Source organism: Platalea leucorodia (assembly GCF_965183815.1).
Source record: "Platalea leucorodia genome assembly, chromosome: 4".
Classification (NCBI taxonomy): domain Eukaryota; kingdom Metazoa; phylum Chordata; class Aves; order Pelecaniformes; family Threskiornithidae; genus Platalea; species Platalea leucorodia.
In genome coordinates this window covers 66,445,855-66,465,428 of record NC_138826.1, presented here as the reverse complement: position 1 = coordinate 66,465,428, position 19,574 = coordinate 66,445,855, and the positions used below count along the sequence as shown (strand labels likewise).

General features: G+C 40.8%; 1 protein-coding gene across 1 annotated transcript in view; it reads right to left on the bottom strand.

Annotated features, from left to right (window-relative positions):
* Positions 1-17,469, bottom strand: part of STAB2 (stabilin 2) — a gene marked incomplete at both ends in the record, with an annotated part of 87,095 nt that extends 69,626 nt beyond the window's left edge. The window contains 9 exons of the mRNA XM_082311375.1: positions 633-766; positions 1,746-1,942; positions 3,923-4,048; positions 4,353-4,448; positions 6,826-6,895; positions 7,753-7,838; positions 11,870-11,985; positions 12,803-12,936; positions 17,386-17,469. Of these exons, the coding sequence (XP_082167501.1) occupies positions 633-766; positions 1,746-1,942; positions 3,923-4,048; positions 4,353-4,448; positions 6,826-6,895; positions 7,753-7,838; positions 11,870-11,985; positions 12,803-12,936; positions 17,386-17,469 (1,043 nt within the window). The remainder of the gene's footprint in view (positions 1-632; positions 767-1,745; positions 1,943-3,922; positions 4,049-4,352; positions 4,449-6,825; positions 6,896-7,752; positions 7,839-11,869; positions 11,986-12,802; positions 12,937-17,385) is intronic.
* Between the last annotated feature and the right edge of the window lie 2,105 nt (positions 17,470-19,574).

The following is a 19,574-nucleotide window of genomic DNA, read 5'->3' as shown; positions in this document are numbered from 1 at the left end:
AAAACAAACTCTGCCAGAGGTTTTGCAGTTTCCCACGTGCTTGTCTCAAGGCTTTGAGGAATCTGCCGAGGTTGGTGTTGCTTTCACAGCATGGGGTCAGATTCCCTAGTATTAGTATACTAAAAAGAGCCAGGGCTCCAGTGCTGTCCCGTGATAATTAATGCTGATTAATTTTTAGCATGCTGCCTGGCATGTTTCTGGCCCACACCAAGTAGCGTTTTCCCAGGCAGTGCCCGGGCACAGTTGAAGGGATAGCATGTGCCAGGGACCTCTGCCAAGAGGCAGTTACTCTGCTTTGGAAGAAGAAGAAACTTTAGCTGTGAGCCAGACCATGCTGCTTGCCCTGAGAAACAGAAAAGAGGTCTTGGTCCTTTTTATTTAGTAGTGTAGAAATGACCTCTGAGTGCTATAAAAATAAAACTTAGTAGGTACTAGCAATTGGACTGATTAAATCAAACATTATGCTAATTGGTTGACCATAACCCCATTAAATCTTGTAATTTGTCCTTGATAAAGACACCATTAATGATAACTTCAGGAGGTGTTCATCCACTGGATTTGCTTTAGCAGCCTGCTGACTAGGGGGAGGAGGGAGAAACTGGGTGAAAGCTTTAATAAGCAAAAAGACTCACGTAATCTGTCCTGGGGCAACCATTGAGCATTTAGCTTTTTTATGGCAGGTGTTGTTTGTTTCACAGATGTCCATCATGCTGCATCCTTTCCCAGGTACAAAGTTTGTGTAATGCTCCTTGCATTCGCAGTGGGACTAAATCAGAAGGATGGTAGAGGGGAGAAAAAAATTAGACATGCACAAACTGTGGATTTCAGAATACTTTCTAAAACTAGGGTCTAAAGACAGTGAGCTTCCAAAGCCTTAGTTAATCACCTGGTGAGTTCAGATGCAAGTGTAAAGCTTATCCATATTTATACAGCTCCCTTCTAGGTTTTATCCACTCCAAAAACTACTGACTCTCAGATAAATTTCCTTCAGATAAAGCCCTTCAGATTCACTTCTGTGACCATAGAACATTTAAAATCAGTGTGGGTAGGTCAGATTTTTTTACCTCTGTTCCCAGAGCCCTCTGCCTGGCAAAATGAGCGCCAATGCTTATTATTAATGAGCGAGGCATATCAGCACTTATATGAAAGTGAACTGCAGGACGACCCTGGATGACTGACTCCCTTTTCAGCTCTTCAGGGTGTCCAGGCAAAACAGGCATGGTCTTCTGAAGTCTTGCTTTCTCAGTGGCAGGTGTTTTACAGATGGAAACCTGAGCCAGTTCCTGACAGCAGCCTTTATATGGTGCTTTTTCTTGGCAGTCCTCAAAAACCCAGATTACTTCTTTCCTAAATACATTCACTGTAGGCATTTATTTGTGGTACCTGCATAAGGATCTTACTGGTCCTACAAGCCCCCTGTGGTCAGAGACAGAAGATTTAACTGGGAGAAGCTTCATTTCAGTACCTTCATTTTCAGGAGGCAAATCTGAGCCTAAATATTCTAGCAAAAAGAACACTATTGTCATTCTCATTTTCAGAGGGGAAAGCACCACATAGGTGCATAGAGTGGGAGGTAAAGGGACTCACTCCTGGTCACCAGCAGGGCTTATGCCAAAGCTAGGAGTAGAGCTTGGCCTTGCTGAGGCCTGTTCCTATACCCTGATGGCTTCTTTTTGGAGAGAGAGCATTCTTACTTCCTAGGCAGTTGACATAGGAAATGTCTGGGGCACCCGTTCAATACTAACCTTTCCTGGACCATCGTATATGCAAATAGTAGACCGTGCAGGGCAATTCCCATATGTTAGTTGGCAGGGGTCTATGGGTAAGCAGACTTGACCATCCCCTCTGTAACCTTCTCGACAGGTACATGTGTGCTGATTTGGTCCCAGGTAAATGCAGTCGGCATTAGGATCGCAGACCTTTTTGGAGCATGGGTTGATAGCTTGTGAAAAAAGAAGTAAACGAATTATCGCCCACAGTTCTGAAATTGAAGATGAGGATTTACCAGAGCACCTCCATGCCAAACAAAGCCCGGGTAGACTAAACTTCTCATAACAGCCAAGCCTAAAGTATCGTGGTGGCATGAAGACAGAAGGGAGGAATGTGTTTATACTAACGTAGCAACCAACTGTTTGCTTTTGAACAGAAATGATCTCTTAACTTGGCAAATTGAGTTATAAACAGATTAAAACATGTAATGTGCTCATTAAAATATCACAACTATTTCCCTGTTCTCTGGAGGATTTTAACCAGAGAAGGTCAGGTAGGTGATACGAGGTCTGTACAAGCTTTAAGCACGTGTTAGATCAGTTGGAAAATATTTCTCAATACAATAGGGCTTCACTGTTTTCTTTCCGGTAATTAAACAATATAATGTCATCCGTTCAGCTATATGGAAACCTGGCCAGCAAGTGCTTTAGTCGAGTCTGTTTACACTGCTGTAGTTTCAGGACTGGACTGGAAGCTCACTAGTTATTTCTGTGAACCCTTTTTTTCAAGGCAATGGCATTGTTTGTCCTTGTTCATAGTCCAGCAGTGCTTGGAGAACACCTTCTCACACCTTTGTGTCCAGTTTAGGATATGGTCAAGCACGCATTGTAGCTGGAAGGTGGCAGGCCCTGGACTCACCTAAAAGGTGGTGCTGCTCCCTGCCTTCCCCTCTCCTCCTCCCTTTCTTCCCCCTCAGCTTGGACTGAGAGTTGGAAATGCTCAGCTTCACTCTTTCAAGCCTCCTCTTCTGTTCTGGTGTGAAACCACGCATGTACACCCATATTTACATGCTCAAACCAACCATAAGCAACGCTACCTCCAAGGAGATTCTGGGACAGCCACTGCTATCCTCACATACTTAGCTGTGCTGGAGCTGCTTGTCCTCTGCTTCCCAGCCAGTCAAATGTAGAAGACACTGGCTTAAGCCACAGATGACCCCAGTATCTAAAGGCCAGTGCCTTTAGGACAGAGGAGCAACATCCACACAGACTGCATCAATACAAAACCCAAGAGATGTTGCTGGTTGCTGCAATTTCTTTGGCTGTCACTTGTCTATGCTGCCTACTAGAAGAACATCACATTCCCTGAGGACTGACTTTCTGATGTCTTGCTCTTGGATGGTGTTCAAGCCTATTCAGAGAGGATGACACCATAGCTAGGACCAAGAGGATTGAATGTAAATATTCCCAGTCAGGATAAGAAGTGTTGTATTTGTGGCCTGATCCAAGCCAACATTTACTAAATAGTGCTTCCAGCATCAGATACAACCATTTTCTTCATTGCAATTGGTCTAGAAGGAAGATCTGGTGCTGTAAGACATAATGGAAGTAGAGGAAAGAAAATCTGGACTCTTGTAGTATAGTTAATTTGAGCATTCAATGGCAAGTTGAGGAGTCTATAAAGACAGCTTTAAGGTAGACTTTTACCTCTAGCTGAGATACTATTAGCTTTGTTTCATGAAAAATGGGAAAGCTAAAATGAGCTTTACTTGTCTGTAGAGTTTGTTTAGTGATGAAGCTGAGACGCCACATGATGGATATTCAATAAATACAAGCCCTTGGTTGCTGTTATTGATTTTTATGGAAGCAGACTATGAGGCTGAACTTTAGCAAGTAGAGGGATATGATAGGAATGGATTTGTAAGCACTGATGACCCAGTATCCACACTATGTATTTCAAGGGGGGTTTACTAGCTTTAGTCTGGTTGCATGGACTGAAGCTTGTTAGCAATTGGACTGATGTGCTTCTGAAGCACATTTTAGGGTATAGTTTCATCCTGCAGGAATCTAGTTTGTGCACATGAGACTGCTTTGGGATATGAACCCAAGGACAATTAGATGGTGAGATTTGGTTCAAAAGCGCACTCAATATCTGAATTATAATACCAATGATGTTTGTATACAAGAACTTGGTGGACATGGAAATTACTCACGTTCACATTGTGTACCGTCCCCATGGTAGTTGGGCAGACATGTGCATTGCAGTTGTTTTCCATCCTTGCCTGAGTCAGTGCATCTGGAGTTTGCAGGGCACCGCAAGGCCTCGCATTCAGGTATTGCTGAGGGACAGAGTGTGACAGGTTAAACTGTGTCTGCACACTATGCCAGGAGGCATTGCATTCTGCAGTATACTAGTTCAAAGTATGCCTGATCTAGGGATCATTGACCCCATTGCTGTCATCATTTTTATGGTGATTGAAGTGGTGATGATGGTTATGGGAGCTCACACACAGGGTTTGAGGTTCAGTGTATGTTTGGTTGCTCTAGAATGACTGACCTGAGGCTGATTTTACATTTGTTCTCACCAATTCTGACTGTATCAGAGCTGTTAGATATATCTTAAATGGAAAATAATCTACTTACGCTGATCACAGCTGAGCCCTTTGTATCCAGACAAGCAAGTGCATCTTCCATCCCCTGTAATTCCACTGTTGCATACTCCATGAACGCAGTCACAAACTATATGGAGAGATGGATTGGGTGTTCAGAAAGACATCATTAGTGGTTACCTGTAGCAAATAGTGTCCTGGCCAACAGCTTTGGCCAAACCAAGCTTTGGCCTGAGTTCCTGAATTTATAGGCTTCCATTAATGAGAAGATCAATACTCACAGTTGCATGCATCAGTAAATAACATTTTTACAGGCTGTTAATAGCCTGGGGCCTGAAAGTCTTCAGGACACACGCTATAAACACCAAACTGACTAGTTGCTAATACCATAAAACTTGTAAAATTTGACATACAATCTTGAGCCAAAATTGAATATAATGTGTAACAGAGACCATTTTTATAACTGTTAACAAATTGCCCATTTTTGCTTCAATTCTGTTTGCCTCTCTCAAACACCTCCAGAAGAGATGAGTTTTGTGACTTTTTTTTTCCCTAAACAGAATTTATTTAGTTAAGAGAATAATTAATGACTGTGTAGGTCTCAGGCTTTTTTCTGGTCCTGTTCCTATATTCTGTCATTTCTGGTTATAAATCTTGTGATAATACGCACACAAGATGCCGTATTCAGAGTCCAGGCAACTATGAGACCCTTTTATAAGTGGTTTTTGAAGCCTTAAGTATACTTAAAAAGCTTTATAGTCATAACTGTTTTAATTATCGTAATGATGCTTTCTAAAAAGGCCCTTTACAGTTACACCTGGAAAAGCCTCTAAGATGTACAGAGTTGCGTTGGTAACTTCATGTTTAAGCTGCAGTGATGTAGCATATCCTCTTCCCTTTACAAACATATCCTGTGTTCATGCAAATCACCTACACTAATTAATTAATAACATTCTACCTATGTTAGTAGTGCTAATATAAAACCCAGGAACGTCTAAGGTATTGCTGAAAAGCAGTGCGTCACAAATGCACAGTATTTATAGGTGCTTAGAAAACTTGGAGGAGCTCAAATACCTGCAAGCTGAAGTGTAAAATGTTGCTTAAATTAATATGCAGTTGAGTCCTCTGGTAGCTTCTTGGAAAATAATTACATTTACTGTATTGAATTCATTCAGGTACTCTATTTTCATGAAAATGTTGGCTCAGTTACATTTCTGTGTATCAACACTGGCATCCAGTGGACAGCTGGTGGAAAAAGGGCCTTTGAGTCAGCAGTGGTAGGATTAGTGTAGAAAGGCCAACACAGATCATTTAAAGTGAGGCCATTTGTGACTCTTTTTAGAAGTAACTTTATGTAGATCTTGAGGGAACAAAAAGGGTTTTACTTAGAGATAAACAACTATTACCACTTAAGAAAGAGATGTTTCTTAATATTTTTTTAAGGCAGTCTTTTGATGTGTCTGTTTAATGCTCAGCAGGGGTCAGGAAGGCAAATAAAATACTAGAAGTCATTAAGAAACAGGCAAAACTGGAAAATATTATACAAATGTATACACTTGTGATACACATACATTTTAAATAGTGCACATAGCTCTGATCCCTCCTTCAACATCCCTCTTCTCCTAATAGAAGTATGGCCAACCAATGGAATGATCTACCAATCAAAAATCAAAACTAAACCAAACTAATCCTTTTTCATGCTTTTGACTAAATTGTGGAGCTCCTTGGCACAGAATATTGTGGAGAGCAAAAGCAGAACTGGACTCAGAGGCAAGGTAGATAATTTATAGAGGATGGATCCAGCAGGAGCCTTTAAACACTACGATTTGAATGCAATCTCTGGCTGCTTGTACTCTTACCCTAGATATCAACTATTGGCCTCTAATATCAGATGCTAGGCTAAGAGGACTTTTGGCCTGATTCAAAATGGCTTTTTTTGAGTCAGATATACTGATTTCAATACCACATGAGTATTTCATGCCTTAATACAGATGCTCCAGTTTGTAGATGTATTTAAAAAACATACCAAAACACTGTAAGCTACTATAAATTATGCACTTGGTACGTTCCCACCCAATATTTTAAGTACCATAACAACCCCCCTGTATTTAGATCAAATAAATGCAAATCTGTAATTTAGGGTGAAAAGCGGATAACATGATAACTGGCTAACAGGGAGGCATACCTGCAGGAAGACACAGATGATTCTAATTCCTAATTTGTTTGACTGTTGGCTGTAATAAAGATATTCAAGATAAGCTGAAGATATTTTTGTAGTGCTACACTGAGTGTTGTCTGTACAGTCCTGAGCTGAATCCAGCCCCACTGTGCATGAGGAATTGAGTAGCTGCCTAGTTTCTTTCCCTGTTGTGTTCCCTGAAGCAGACAGCAGCTCTTGATGGGAAACCCTTAGACCCCCTACCCCTTTCACTGGGATTTCGTAGTGTCTGAATACAGCTTCCACTCACCTTCTTTTCCCCACTTCAATAAAGCAAGCTCAAACTTACCTGATGTGCAGTGAGGACCAAATAAATTATCTTCAGCACATTTTTCACAGGCTGTCCCACCAAAGCCTTTCTGTGAATTACAGAATGGAAATCAAAACTTAAGTTTCTCATCTATCTCTATATACATAGATATATGCTTAGCAGCCTGAAAACAGCATCTTTAGCTGCCAAAAGAAAATAACATGAAAGGTTCAGTCAGAAAATCAAAGATGACTACTGCAATCTAGAAAACATTGTCTTTTGAATTGTTTTTTCCTGTCTTTTTTTTTATCTTAAATTTTTAGCTCTTGCACTTCAAATCAAATCAGAGGTTCTGAATATCAAGTTAACAATAAAGAACAGTAATCAAGTCTAATGCCCAAATCATTCTTACAATTGTTATGTTGTATTTTCTGACTACTACTCACTCTGTCTCTTCTTTACACATCCCCAGATGTGCTTTTGATGTAATGGAAAGATTAACCAGTAGAGGGGGAGGTAGAAAAGATTTCAGGAGTTGTGTTTTTTTTTTTTTCTTTTTTTTTTTCTTTTTTTTTTAATCTTTTTGGCTGAAGTTATTAAGCACTGTGCATTGCATTCTCAGCAAAGGAAAATAATATTGAGAGTATTAGTCCCAGGTATACCTCCTTTCTAATTAGGGCAAAAAGTCATAAGGAATAGCACACTTAAAAACAGAGGGACTCAAACCACCTCTTTCAGGAAGACAAGATGGAAAAGCTCTTTAATACCATCCAAACATGTTCAAGTCTGTAGAAATAATAGCCTGAAGATTAGTGCAAACCAAGCAAAAAATGACCTCCAAGCAGATCATCTCTGCTATTTCTGAAATACTTTCCTTCAATGTATTTATACCACATAATATATGTTATTTCTTAGCAGAGCTTATATGCTGTTGTTGTATTTTTTCATTTAAAAGAAGGGGCGTACCTGACAAGTGCACGTTCCATCCCCATCTATACCCTGGGAGCAGCGTCCTCTCCTGTTGCATGGTGATGCAGCTCCTCCCGGACAGGCTAAAATTGACAATGTTAAAGCCATCAGTCAGCTCGCTCTGACCCTGATGCCTCCCTTGCACATTAGGGGTGATGACCTTGGAGGCTGCAGGGTTTTGGGCCAGACAGGGACCTCGAGTGACTGCTGCTATTTTGCAGCTGCCTGAATCTCTCCACTAGAATTTCAGCTTCAGTAGAGACCGTTACCTTCTCTAATATGGGAACTTAAGCTAGTGACGGTAACTAATATACTGTACAAAAAATAGTTTTCTTATTCTAGAGTACCACTTTGTTTTTTTCCTGCTGATCCACCTCTATCTGCAGACACTCTAAACTGTTAACTGTTTTGATACAAGTGGAGTTTGCCTGACCGTTTCTTCTGTTTGTTAATACAACTCTGATTGATTGAAAATTTGCTGTCAGAATTATATTTGATGCTAAATTAGAGTTTAAATATGCCTTTTTCTTTTCCCTACAAATTGCATTTGCTTTATGTGGAAATTTTTAAATTTTCCCCACTACCTCCCATAAGACTGTGATATTTGATTCAAATGATCTTGGAAATTGAAATTTGGGTATCTCACAACCCACTTCTGTCCAATGAGCTGTGGTCACTAGTAAAACTTGTGTGCCAATGATGTGCTATGCTCTTCAGATCCTCAGGTGCTAAGACCTTGATTACAGGCAGTGGCACACCAGGTGAGACAGAGTCTGACCAAAAACTCCAGCCAGCAGGAGAGGCTAAGAAACAATAACTGCATTTTCAAATCAAAATAGATTAATTTTTGGTTGAAATTTTTCTATATTCAAATCTTTACTGAAAGGCTGCCTATAGGAAATGCATATTTTAAGTCAGATTGTTCTGTCATTTTCCCCCCCCACAGGGATATCCTCATTTTTTATAGTTTTGCAGCCTCTCCATGGAAATGATTTATTAACTCCCTTCCATAAGCCCTTTCCTCCTGTAATTGGAATTCCCGTTAGGAACCATAATCCTGATGCAGGTGGTATTTAAATGTAGCAAACTCGAACTGCCCTCATAGGTTCTCTGCTGTACCTTACTGGTAGATTTATTGCTTATAAAGAGTCTTAGTTTGTTCTGTGTGGGTTGAGATGGGCAGCACTACATTTATGCTTCCACTGAGTAACTTAATCCTGTTTTAGAGTGTTTAAGTGATACAGAAGTTTTAATGAAAATTAATTTGATTTGGGCAGAGTGATGAGAAAATAAGTGGATGTGTATATGTATACACCGAATTTTAGCAAAGGCTTTGGCTTTATATCTATTTGTCAATATTTCTCAATTTATTCCTTAATGATGAGTCTGTGAAGTCTGTTGGATCTGAGTAAGCTTCTTGTGAAGAAACCATGGAATTTAAAGATTAACATTTTGGTGCAGTTTATTTCATACGTGCTGAAATAAAAAGATTTATTAAGAGTTGAGATGAAATAACCAGGAATGAGGTAAAGTAATAAATACATGTACTTTAATCTTTAAAGTGGCTTTTAGTGAGTCTTGTTTTTTGGCTACTATGTGATAGCAAAATCTCATCTTTAGGACCGACACAGGTGCAAACTATTTAATATTTGCTCTGAATGGAAACAATTGTAACTGCGCTGATGCTTTTATTGAATGTGCAAAGATAGAGAAATCATGAGAAAACTCAGTTTATGGTATAAATTCTAGGGAAGCATACTTCAAAATTGCAGACAAAACATTTTTTTTTGCAGTTGATATTTGTTCTGCTTCCTCTTGTCTTCACTACCTCTTGTCTCTTGTTTTGATACCACCACCAAGGGACAGCTTTATCAGAAGTTTAGCAAATTACCACATTGTTGTACGAGTTTGGTCAGGCAGATAAAGCGCTTCCCCCGGCTGGCGGGGCTGCAGGAGGCAGTGCCGGGACACGGGAGTGATGCTGGCACAGTCACCTGCCGCCGCCCCCCGTACCAGGGAGGAGCGAGACCTTCGCTTCTGTTGAGGATGTTTTTTGAAAAGTAGTAAGAAAGAGATGTTTCTGCTTAGCTCTTACAGTTGTCAGAGACCGAAGGCCTAATCTTTATACCTAGGCCAAAAGAGCTTAAATCTATCAGCTTTTTTGCCTCACAGAGTTTAATGCAGCACTTCCCAAGTGTTCTCAAATGCAGCCTCTTCTGGGATTACCCCTGCAGGCTGAGCAGTGGGTAGAAGTTGTAAATAAGATGTATTTTGGACATATAATTTGAAAGAATTATGTTTATTATCTTTCCTCTTGGCCTTTTTATTTCCTTTTCACTTTTTTTTTTCCCCTTTATTCTTGCAGTGCTTTCTACTTAGTTGCTCATACTGCGCACCTTTCAGTTGGTACCCAGGCTTTTCTTTGGAGCCATGCAAATATTTGCTCAGAGCAGGAACCTGAGCTGGGGCAGGGCGTAGCTCCCGCTGAAGCCCATCAGTTACACACGTGGGGCATCTGAGCTCCACCAGCTTTGGCATCTGTGGCTGGATGATGCTGGCAGTACTAAAAGTCTGTGTTCTTTTCCCCTGGACCTTTTCTCCCCTGTACTTTTTCCCTGATGCCTTTTTACAGAGGAATGGGTCTGCGGCTTGTTGGCTTGGGGCGCTTCGTGGGGAGGAAAGGGGACAAAACATCTTTCATTCACACTGTGTGTTTCAGCGCGTGCTATCATTTAAGGAAGTTGGAGTGCTATTTAAGACCTAATTTTGTCATTGCCATCAGATGCTAAATGTGAAGTAAACTCCTAATCAGGGATTTTTCTCTGGCCTCAGGAAGGACCGGCTTTCCTCCAAACATTTCAAGGCGCGCTGTATGCTCTTAGAGAGATTGTGATAATGCAAAGAGCTATTTTCTTCCTCCAGATGACAGCAGAAACAATGCCGAGACCTTGATTCTTTGGTTTTTAGGGCCAGGAATTTTGTCCAAAGGAAGAGAGAGGGCTTCCTTGCCTCTGCAGCCTCCTGCCCATAGCAGTGCAGGCAGGGCTCTGGCTCGGGGGCAGCGAGCTCTGCCCTCTCTAGAAACACGCATGCCCCTTGCGTGGCCTCCCAGAGCACCCTGAAGTATGGGATGACAATCACGTGTAGCATTGCCTTCCTCCTACCGGGCACTTAGGCTGCATTTGGTGGAAAAATGGTAAATCACCACACAAGTAGTTATCTTCAGAAGAAGATAGGACCACACACTATGTACTCAGCTATTCACCTATCTTTTCTATAGAAGAAATAGCTGTGAGTTGGGGTTTAACTATTTTACTTTAGTAGATAAGTGACTGGTATTTGAATCATAGCTTGGGCAATGCTAAAATAAATTTTTTATCTATTTTGTGGACAAAAGTACTTCACAGAAGTTGAACCAGACCTTTACCCTGTTATCTAAAGCATTAACTAAAGGAGGAAGTGCTCTGTCTGGGCAGGGAAACTTCCTCTGAGGGTCTTGATGCCCACCTCTGTAGCCTGAGGTTTGACGCATTCGTGGAGATGCTGAAAGGCTTTTCCTGAGGAAGGGGCAGCTGGAAGAGAGGCACTCCTGATTACCCCTGCTTCAGTAATGGTCTTCAGCATTCGCTGGAGGTTCAAAAAACTTGGAGGAAAAAACTGTTTCAAGTTTAGCCAAAAGAAAAGACCCTCCTTGCATCCGAAAGTAAAGAATTAAAGAAATTTGGAAATATTTCAGACTCAGATGAGGGTATTTTTGACCTAAAATGAAACATTTAAACTTGCAGTTTAAAAATTTTAATTTTTAAAATCCATTGCAGGGATCCTCCCAAATGAAAAGTCACGTTGCAGGCATTGACTGAAATGATTTGTTTTGAAAAATCTCAAAACCAAGGGGGTTCATGAGTGTTTTGAATTTTTCTTTTTAAATGAAAGTTTGAATATGTGTTTTTCTCCAAATCCTCTAAGTTTTGGCTGAAAACTGCTGTTTATTTCTACTCCTATAATAAGCTCTGAGGAGCAATCTTCTCATAGCAATAATTTCTGAAAAGAAGAAAAATCACTGCTTTACTTCTACTAAAATTCTATTAAAAAAAAAAAAAAAAAAAGAGCTTACCCATGCAGTCTGGGCCCCAGTGTCCCTGGCAGCACTCAGGTTGTTCAAATTCCTTTATACAATGATGCCGACATCCCGGGAAAAAAAGTGTGTGTGTTTTAATTTCTAGATAATACCTGAGGAAAAGAAGTTGGAGCTGCTTTAAAGTACTTAAAAGCCTCCTGTGGGGAAAAATTAAATTCTTAACCTCCTCTTCTCCTTTCAGTGTCAGACAAGGGCACTTTAAGCTTAGTTGTATTGATCTGCTTTTTTTCTTCATTAAAACATACATTGTACATCAAGGTCTAAAAAGATCCTTGGAGCGGTTTCTTTTGCATAGTATATTTATCTTTTTTTTTTTTTTTCATTTCTGCAACCTAAACACAGAAGTTTTCTCTAAGTTTTGATTTGAAATAGTATTTTAAAAATTATTTAATATCAAGGTTCTTTAAATGCTAAGTAAGCTCAAAATAGTTACATTTTCCATAAAATAGTGCTTTTCTTTTTTTCTAATCTGAAAGGCAAGATTTCAAATTTGTTTTGAGATATTTCTTCCTGCCCTTCACTCCCACACCTCCTCAATCTGGCACTTTGAAAACTCTGTTATTTATATGATAACATATGATATGAATGATATATAAATATCACTTATATGATAATACATATTTATCATATGATATTTATATATCATTCATATCAAGTACGCAGAATAAATAAGGAAGTGATTTTTATGGTATCACTCAAAAGAAATCTGGTAGGCCATCGATAGCAATGTTCATTTTCCTCTTATATCATTTGCTAGTTAACTTTAGGCTTAAAATACTTTGAGTGAAGCTTGAGTTCTGGAGTTGGTGAAGCATAGAAATTGCATAGAATAGAGTATTTGTAATACAAATTAGTATTTCCTAATTCATAGAGAACAATAAAGGTGAAAATCTCTGACATAAGAGATACCTGCAATCTGGTATCCCGGTCCCATTGGTAATTTTGGTGTAACCAGCAGGGCACTGGGTTTCGAGGTTTAAAGAGCAAGGTACGCATTCAGTTTTCATTTGAATGAGCAGCTTTTGATCACATTGCTTCTTCATCTGTAATAGGAGAAGATTAATTAAAAAGAAGGAAAAAGTTCTCTGAGTTGGCTTAACTCTGCCCCCAGTGGCATTGTTGAAAAATGACAAATTTAACTCAGCTTTGTTCTCACTCACAGACGCAAGCTCTGTCGTGTTCAGCAGGAGCTCCCTGCTGTGCAGCTAAACTAGGTAATAGACCACATATTCGGGCTTTGCAGTAGTCTTGTCTGTGCAAAATATGTCCAACCACTGCAGGATAAACCCTTCTAAGTGTCATATTTCTCCTAAGAATGCTTTATCCACAAATGCTAAGTTCAGCAGACTTAAAAGCCAGGTTACCGAGACAGCATCAGCCTATGGAGTGTTAGTTCTGAAGTTGCCTCGCAAACCTAAAGCAGGATGGAGAAAGCCACGTGCCGGCAAGTGCCTTCTCCATTCAACAGAATAGCTAAACATAAGGTGTGGTGGAAGTTGCTCGGGGCTCTGTGCATGCAGAGCGCAGCACAAGCCTTTGTTCCTCTCAAACGCGGGTTTTGTATTACCAGCACCGCCATATTGAACTAAAGAACTATGGCTGCTATTTTCAAATTGGTGTAAAAGAATGGTGTCTAGCTTTGCATTCAAATCTGGTAGGAGTTATGGGCCTGGGCCCACTGGAACACACTGAGAAGAGCAGAGTCCTCTTTTTTTTATCTAGAGAAAGCCACAGAAGGAACCAGCCCAGCTTGGGAAACCTGACCGTAGTCCTCTAGCTCAAATGCCAAGGGCTTGTGCCCCTTGCTGTGGAGGTCCCAGTTTCAAGCATGGAAATCTGACAAATGACTTGGGGAGGTGGCAAAAAGGAGAAAAGGCTTAGGGTATTGTCACAGCGGTGGCATTATATTTTGTTGTTGTAGAAATCATAGATTTGAAAATGTCTATGTACCAAAACTAGTGTCTGTTTCCTACTACTAAAATAGTCAACCTATTTTAAAGAAAAAGTCTTTGCTGAACTCCATCTAATGTTGGCTTCATCTTCTTTCTTCCTGGTGAGTATTTGTAGAAGTAAGTTCGTAATTCACAAATAGTGAGAAATGATCTAATGCAAAATATGATCTTTAAAAACCAACAAAAAGTAATAAATGAAATCATCATTCTTAGAGAGGAAGTACTGTGAAGTGCTCAATTTTCTATTCCAAGATAACCATTTATCCACTGTTCTCTAATTATGGACTCATTTAGGTGGTCTTAACTCACGCAAGCAATGTTGACCGTGAGAGACTTCCTATCTGACACAATAGAATTGAAATGAACTCTCTGAATGGGATTTCAATTAAGCAGTTGAGTAGTCAATTAAGGCAATATCTGAATCATTGCCAGGCCAACGTGAGGAAATGCTTAGTGTTTATCTTGAAAAACTGTACCTGCCCACTGTGTGTGTGTGTGTGCGTGCACATGTGTATGTATGTAGGGGCCAGTTCTAGCAGCATCATCTGCTTGAAAATATTTATATATGTTAACAGTTGTCTGTGGACATTTTAAGTAGTTTCCCAGATTATAAAGCCAGAAGGACAATTATACCAGAGGAGCATAACACAGGATAACGGAGCTTCTTGCATGAAATTTAGTTTGAACAAGAAGATCTTTCAGAAAGCATTCATTTGATTTGGAAATGGTCAGTTGTGGAGAAACAAATCGTGGTATGTTGCTTCTGTCATAATTTATCTGTGATGGTTTTGCTTCAGTTTCCAGCCGTTGCTTTTCTGTAGCTTGCAAAACAGGTAGGAGGAATCTGTTCTGTTACAGAGTTTACTGCTCCCTTCCTATGAATACTTACAGTCTGAGATCAAAGTACATTTTATTTGTGCACCTAAATAAATAGCATTTCTTGAGTTCCCTGATATGACTCTGGTTTCCCAATTCTTGAGTCATCCCCCAGCTCTCCTCTGGAGCCTGCCCAGTTTGCCAATAGCCCTCCTGGATGGGGAGCATCAGACCCAGCCTGTCTGGGCAATTCTTGTGCATGTGAATGGGACCTGCACACTCTCCCTGCAAGGTCTTCTCTGTCCCCTGCCTTGGCAAATTGACCATTAACCCTTTGTGCAGCAGCATCACAGCAGGAGCTTCAGCTCATTTGCAATGCAGGGTATATTCCAACCCACCGCTTCCAAGGATGGAGCCCATTGGAGTGCTGTGATGTGTTGCTTGATGGATATCCTCCAGTATTTCTGTCCAGGGATTCCCGAACGACATATGTGCACATGCAACCCTGTGCTGTCCAGGTAGTACTGGACCTTCTGAGCACATGTGGGATGCTGCAGCCTCTTTGCAGAAGCTCACGGTTGGCCTGGGCAGGTACACTGGCACCTTGGGCAGGATTTCTACATGCACTACAGCCTGGTAGTCCTGGATGAAGCCCTCACCCCAGTGGTTTCTCCCCTTGTTAGTTATCCTTCCTTCAATGTTTGTGGTAGCAGCTCATTTCAGTAGTGAAGATTGTGAGAATGTATCACAGACACTGGTAAGGAGATTAAGTTGCATGAGCTTTGGGGGACTCCCCTTGATAGTCATCACCCAGTTATAAGTACATTTCAACATCTATTTAGTTGGCAAATTTTAGTCTTTATAAGTGTACTGTTGAAATCCGATTTGGGTAACATTCAAGTATTTGGGTAGTAAAACCTCTTACTGTTGCGTAGGTGCATTTCAGGCGTCTTTGAAATAAAAATGAGACCTTTTTCCAGATGTGGGTAATTATACACACAGCTGTGGATACAGCTTGATCAGACACTTGGCAAAGTAGCAGTGAGCAGTGCCATGCTAGGAGGACTGAGCAGCCTCTCTGCCCTCTTGGCAGAGCATGGTGCTGGTGGGGCACTGGACTGACTCATCTCTTTGGGCTTCAGGTCTAAGGTGGCTCCCACAAACTCAAGCCAGAGCATCTCTGCACCTTGCTTCCCATCCAAAATCACCTCATGAGGCACTGACATGAGGGAGCTTGAATGCTTCAAGCCTTTCAAAATGCTAGTGCTCAGCACCAGTGCAGCTACCTTAATGGCCCATCCTTAATGAGAGGCTCTGCATGCACCAGAGCAAGAACCAACACAGCGCAAACATGCAGTCTGGGCACCTTAACTCCTATGAGCATTTCCACTGAGTCAAATCAGTACTGTTAATGTTGAAGAATCATAAACTCAGAGCATTGGCTGTTTTTTGAGTCTAACCAAGTATGCTACTTAAGACCTGCTCCTCACAGGTGCTTGGGGTAAGCCATTAAGAGTCTGGATAAACTGCAGGGCTTGTAGGATATTAAGGTTCAGAAGTGAAAAAGCTGTTGGTAGGAGTAACTGAAATGATGTCACTGCAGAAGTGGTCATCAAAAAGGCACCTCACAAAATTTCATTTTTGGAACAAGAAAATTCAAAGAGATTTTGAAAAAGTAACATCTAAATAAAAATAGGTTATACCCTTTCCCTACAACCAGTTATAAAAAAACCTCTTCATTTTAGAATGGTGGGTTTATTTCCACTTTCTCCCATTTCCTCATTTTCCCTTTTTGCTCATAGGGAAAATGGAAGAAAAGTGATTTGTTAGTGGCTCTTTTTATAGAGACAGAATGAGCTTAACACAATTCCCAGCACTTGTTTGTACTTTTAAAAATATTTTTCCATGTAAAAAACCCAACCAAACAAACAACAAAAAAACCAACCGGAGTGCCTTCCCTTCCTGGCCCCCTCGCAATTTCTCCCTGTCCTTTTGTTTCCTCTTTTACAAGTGTTTTTTCTTCAGAACACAGTAATTTAAAGCCTCATGTTGAGAGGTAGTTTAAATGAGTGAATGTCTTGCTGTTGAACTCCTGGTTCAGATTTGTAACCCAACACTTTCCACCTCTCTACGAGGGTGGTGAAAGCAGATTTTGTGAAATTCCACAGATCCATAGGATTTGTAATGACAAACGCACCATTTCCCCAGAAGTCTACAATCTTTTACTTAAATGTATAACTTTGTACAATTACTTCCAATAGCTCAATTCCTTAGAATTTTTCCCCACCTATCTGAGATAGCTTTTCCTCCTTGTGGTTAGTAGAGTGGATAATTTTCACTATGGAAAAAATTCTGCTTTCATCTTCTGATTTATCAGAAATTCTAATGGTTTTCTTTTGTTGTTTTTGATGAATGTGTCAGCTACAGTCTTTTGCCATGTTTGCCATTTTTTAGAGACTTTTTCAATGTATTCATGACATATCCTTTGAGCCAAATTCTCATGTGGAATACACAGATGCATTTCTGTTGTTTCAGAGGACTGGATTACAGAGCTCTTAGTTTATAATTCAGTGTCATGTGCATCAGTGACTGTTAAAGTGGGTTTTTCTTCTATAAGATAGAGTATCTGATAACTTCTCTCTATAACAATGAAACAACCCCCACCCCTGTAGTGAAATACAGACATATAATAATTCATTACTTAAATAAAAAGCTGCTTCTTACCTCATCTGGGACTTGTGATGTCAAACACAGTTTCACTGCAGCTAAAAAAGCCAAAAAGAATAAAACAACTGGATTTTTTTCCATTGTGAAGAATTTGGTTTTTCTTTTTTTCCTTCAGAGCCCTCCAGACATGAGAACTGATACTCTGGTGTAAAGTGATCGTTTGTTCGAGGTGCTATTTCTTCTGCATTCTTAGGTGAATAGTTTAATAGGACTGTTGTCTTCCTGAAGGAAAATGAGTGAAGGATACGGCACGCGAAGCTTGCCTGCAGGCAGGAAAAATTCCAAAACGCAGGGCATTTGCCGAAAGTTTTCACTGCAAAGCTGAATAAACCCTTCCTAACTGAATGACAGGATATCCTGACGGGGCTCTGTTCCTTTACCCCTCTCTCTGAAGCTGTTGACAGTACAAAACCAAGGACACTGAACTGTTATGACAGAAGATGTTTTCTTCTTTTAGGTGGGCATGGACAGGGGACTGGAGTAACTGCTGTGCCTGTTATCGTTACTTTTGTTCAGCTGATCTAAGGCAGAGCAAAGGATCTCTGGAAGTTGGCTTATCAGCCCTAGTAATGTAAGGGTGGGTCCCCTGAATGTGGTTCTGGGAGAAATACTGCTGACTTTATCTCAGGAGGCCAAAAGAACATCTTCCAGCTTTGGTTAGCCGGATAAAAAAGGGGATTTTTTTTTTTTTTTAAATTTTTTTTTTTTTTTTGTTAAATCATTTTCACTGATTTCCTGGAACTCTGCTATGTTACTTGCATATGGTTAGGAGGGATGAGTAGACAGACAGACGTTTTGAGTTGCCCAAATCAAAATTGTTTCTTTCTTCTCAGAGTTCTTCAGCTCTTTTCTAGTGCTGCTCTTTGCTGCTGCTCTGGTCAGTCTTGTAAGGGCAGCCTCTCTCGTGTCTTCAGTAGCTAATAGTTTGGCTGCCTCCAGTTTGCCAGCTTTGCTTTGTGCCCCTGACATAATTTTTCAATCATTTGAAGGCAATCCATAAGCATGCCTTAATATAAAGTTGTATTTTAAAACCACGGTATGTTTTTGACTGAAGAATCCACAGAAGTACAGTGCTGTGAACATAGTGCTTTCTCCCAAATTCCTATTTGTAGTCATGGCTACATGCTACATTCACCTTTAGACCACAAATGTAATGCTTGATGCAGTTGTAACCTATTATCTCGAACTCTGTATTGTTTTCCTAAAGAACTCAGTGGTGATACATATATAGTACAGAAATTAATCTACTTTTGTTATATGCTCTAACTGAATACTGAAAAATTGCTGGTAGAAGATGGCAGGGCAAGATGTTTCCTGCGCACTCATCAGATCCTGTTCCTTTCTGCTATATGATGAGGAAAGTAAATCACTTCTTGTTTATGTAGACAAGATAGCAGGCAGGGGTCGTGACGTACATGCTAACAGTACGTATGGCCCTGAGAAATGCCATTTCTCTTTTCTGAGGTCAAGGTCTCTCACGTTACTTTGGTTTTGCATACAATGTACAGTCTGGTCTGGTGGAAGGAATGGCTCAGGTTTTTCTCCAAAAGAGCAGAATTCTGGAGGATCTTCTCTCCCCTCTGATGATAGCTCACGGCTGCATCCCGTCCTCTGTGGGATGTTTGGGAGTAAAACTTACCCTCCCTCTTCTGCAGCTGTGCCTTGTTGGAGTGTGGGCAGGGTGGCTGTTTGGGCAGGGTCTGCGCTACCTGGGCAAAACATGTTTGCCTGGTCCCTGCATGTGTCATGGCAGGAGCTGACAGCGTCTGCAGCAGCTTGAGGTCAGCAGGGTTTCTTGCCTGTTGCCACTTCAGACAGCACAGTGGTGAAAGGAGCTGTAAATCAAGCATGTCCCTTTCCTGTCCTGTAGATAGAGATAAAAAGCAACACACATCAGCTCTCTTGTTATCTGCTCTTACCTCCTGTATAGGCATCTGTGTGAAATAAACCCTTTTTCCCTTCCCTTCCTCTCCCTTCATGTCGGAGCGTGGTCTCCCTGCTAACCCCTGTGATGACCGCTTTCCCCGCTCCAGAGGGACTGGCCACCCTTTCCTTGTGTTGGTGACGGGGATTTTCCTTGTTTGCCAGGGTTAAATACAGACTGTGCCGGGCTCTGACTGTAACTCTGCTCGGCCAGCTCCCACCCTGCTCCAAGCAGAAATACAAGCTAATACATCACCTGGCAC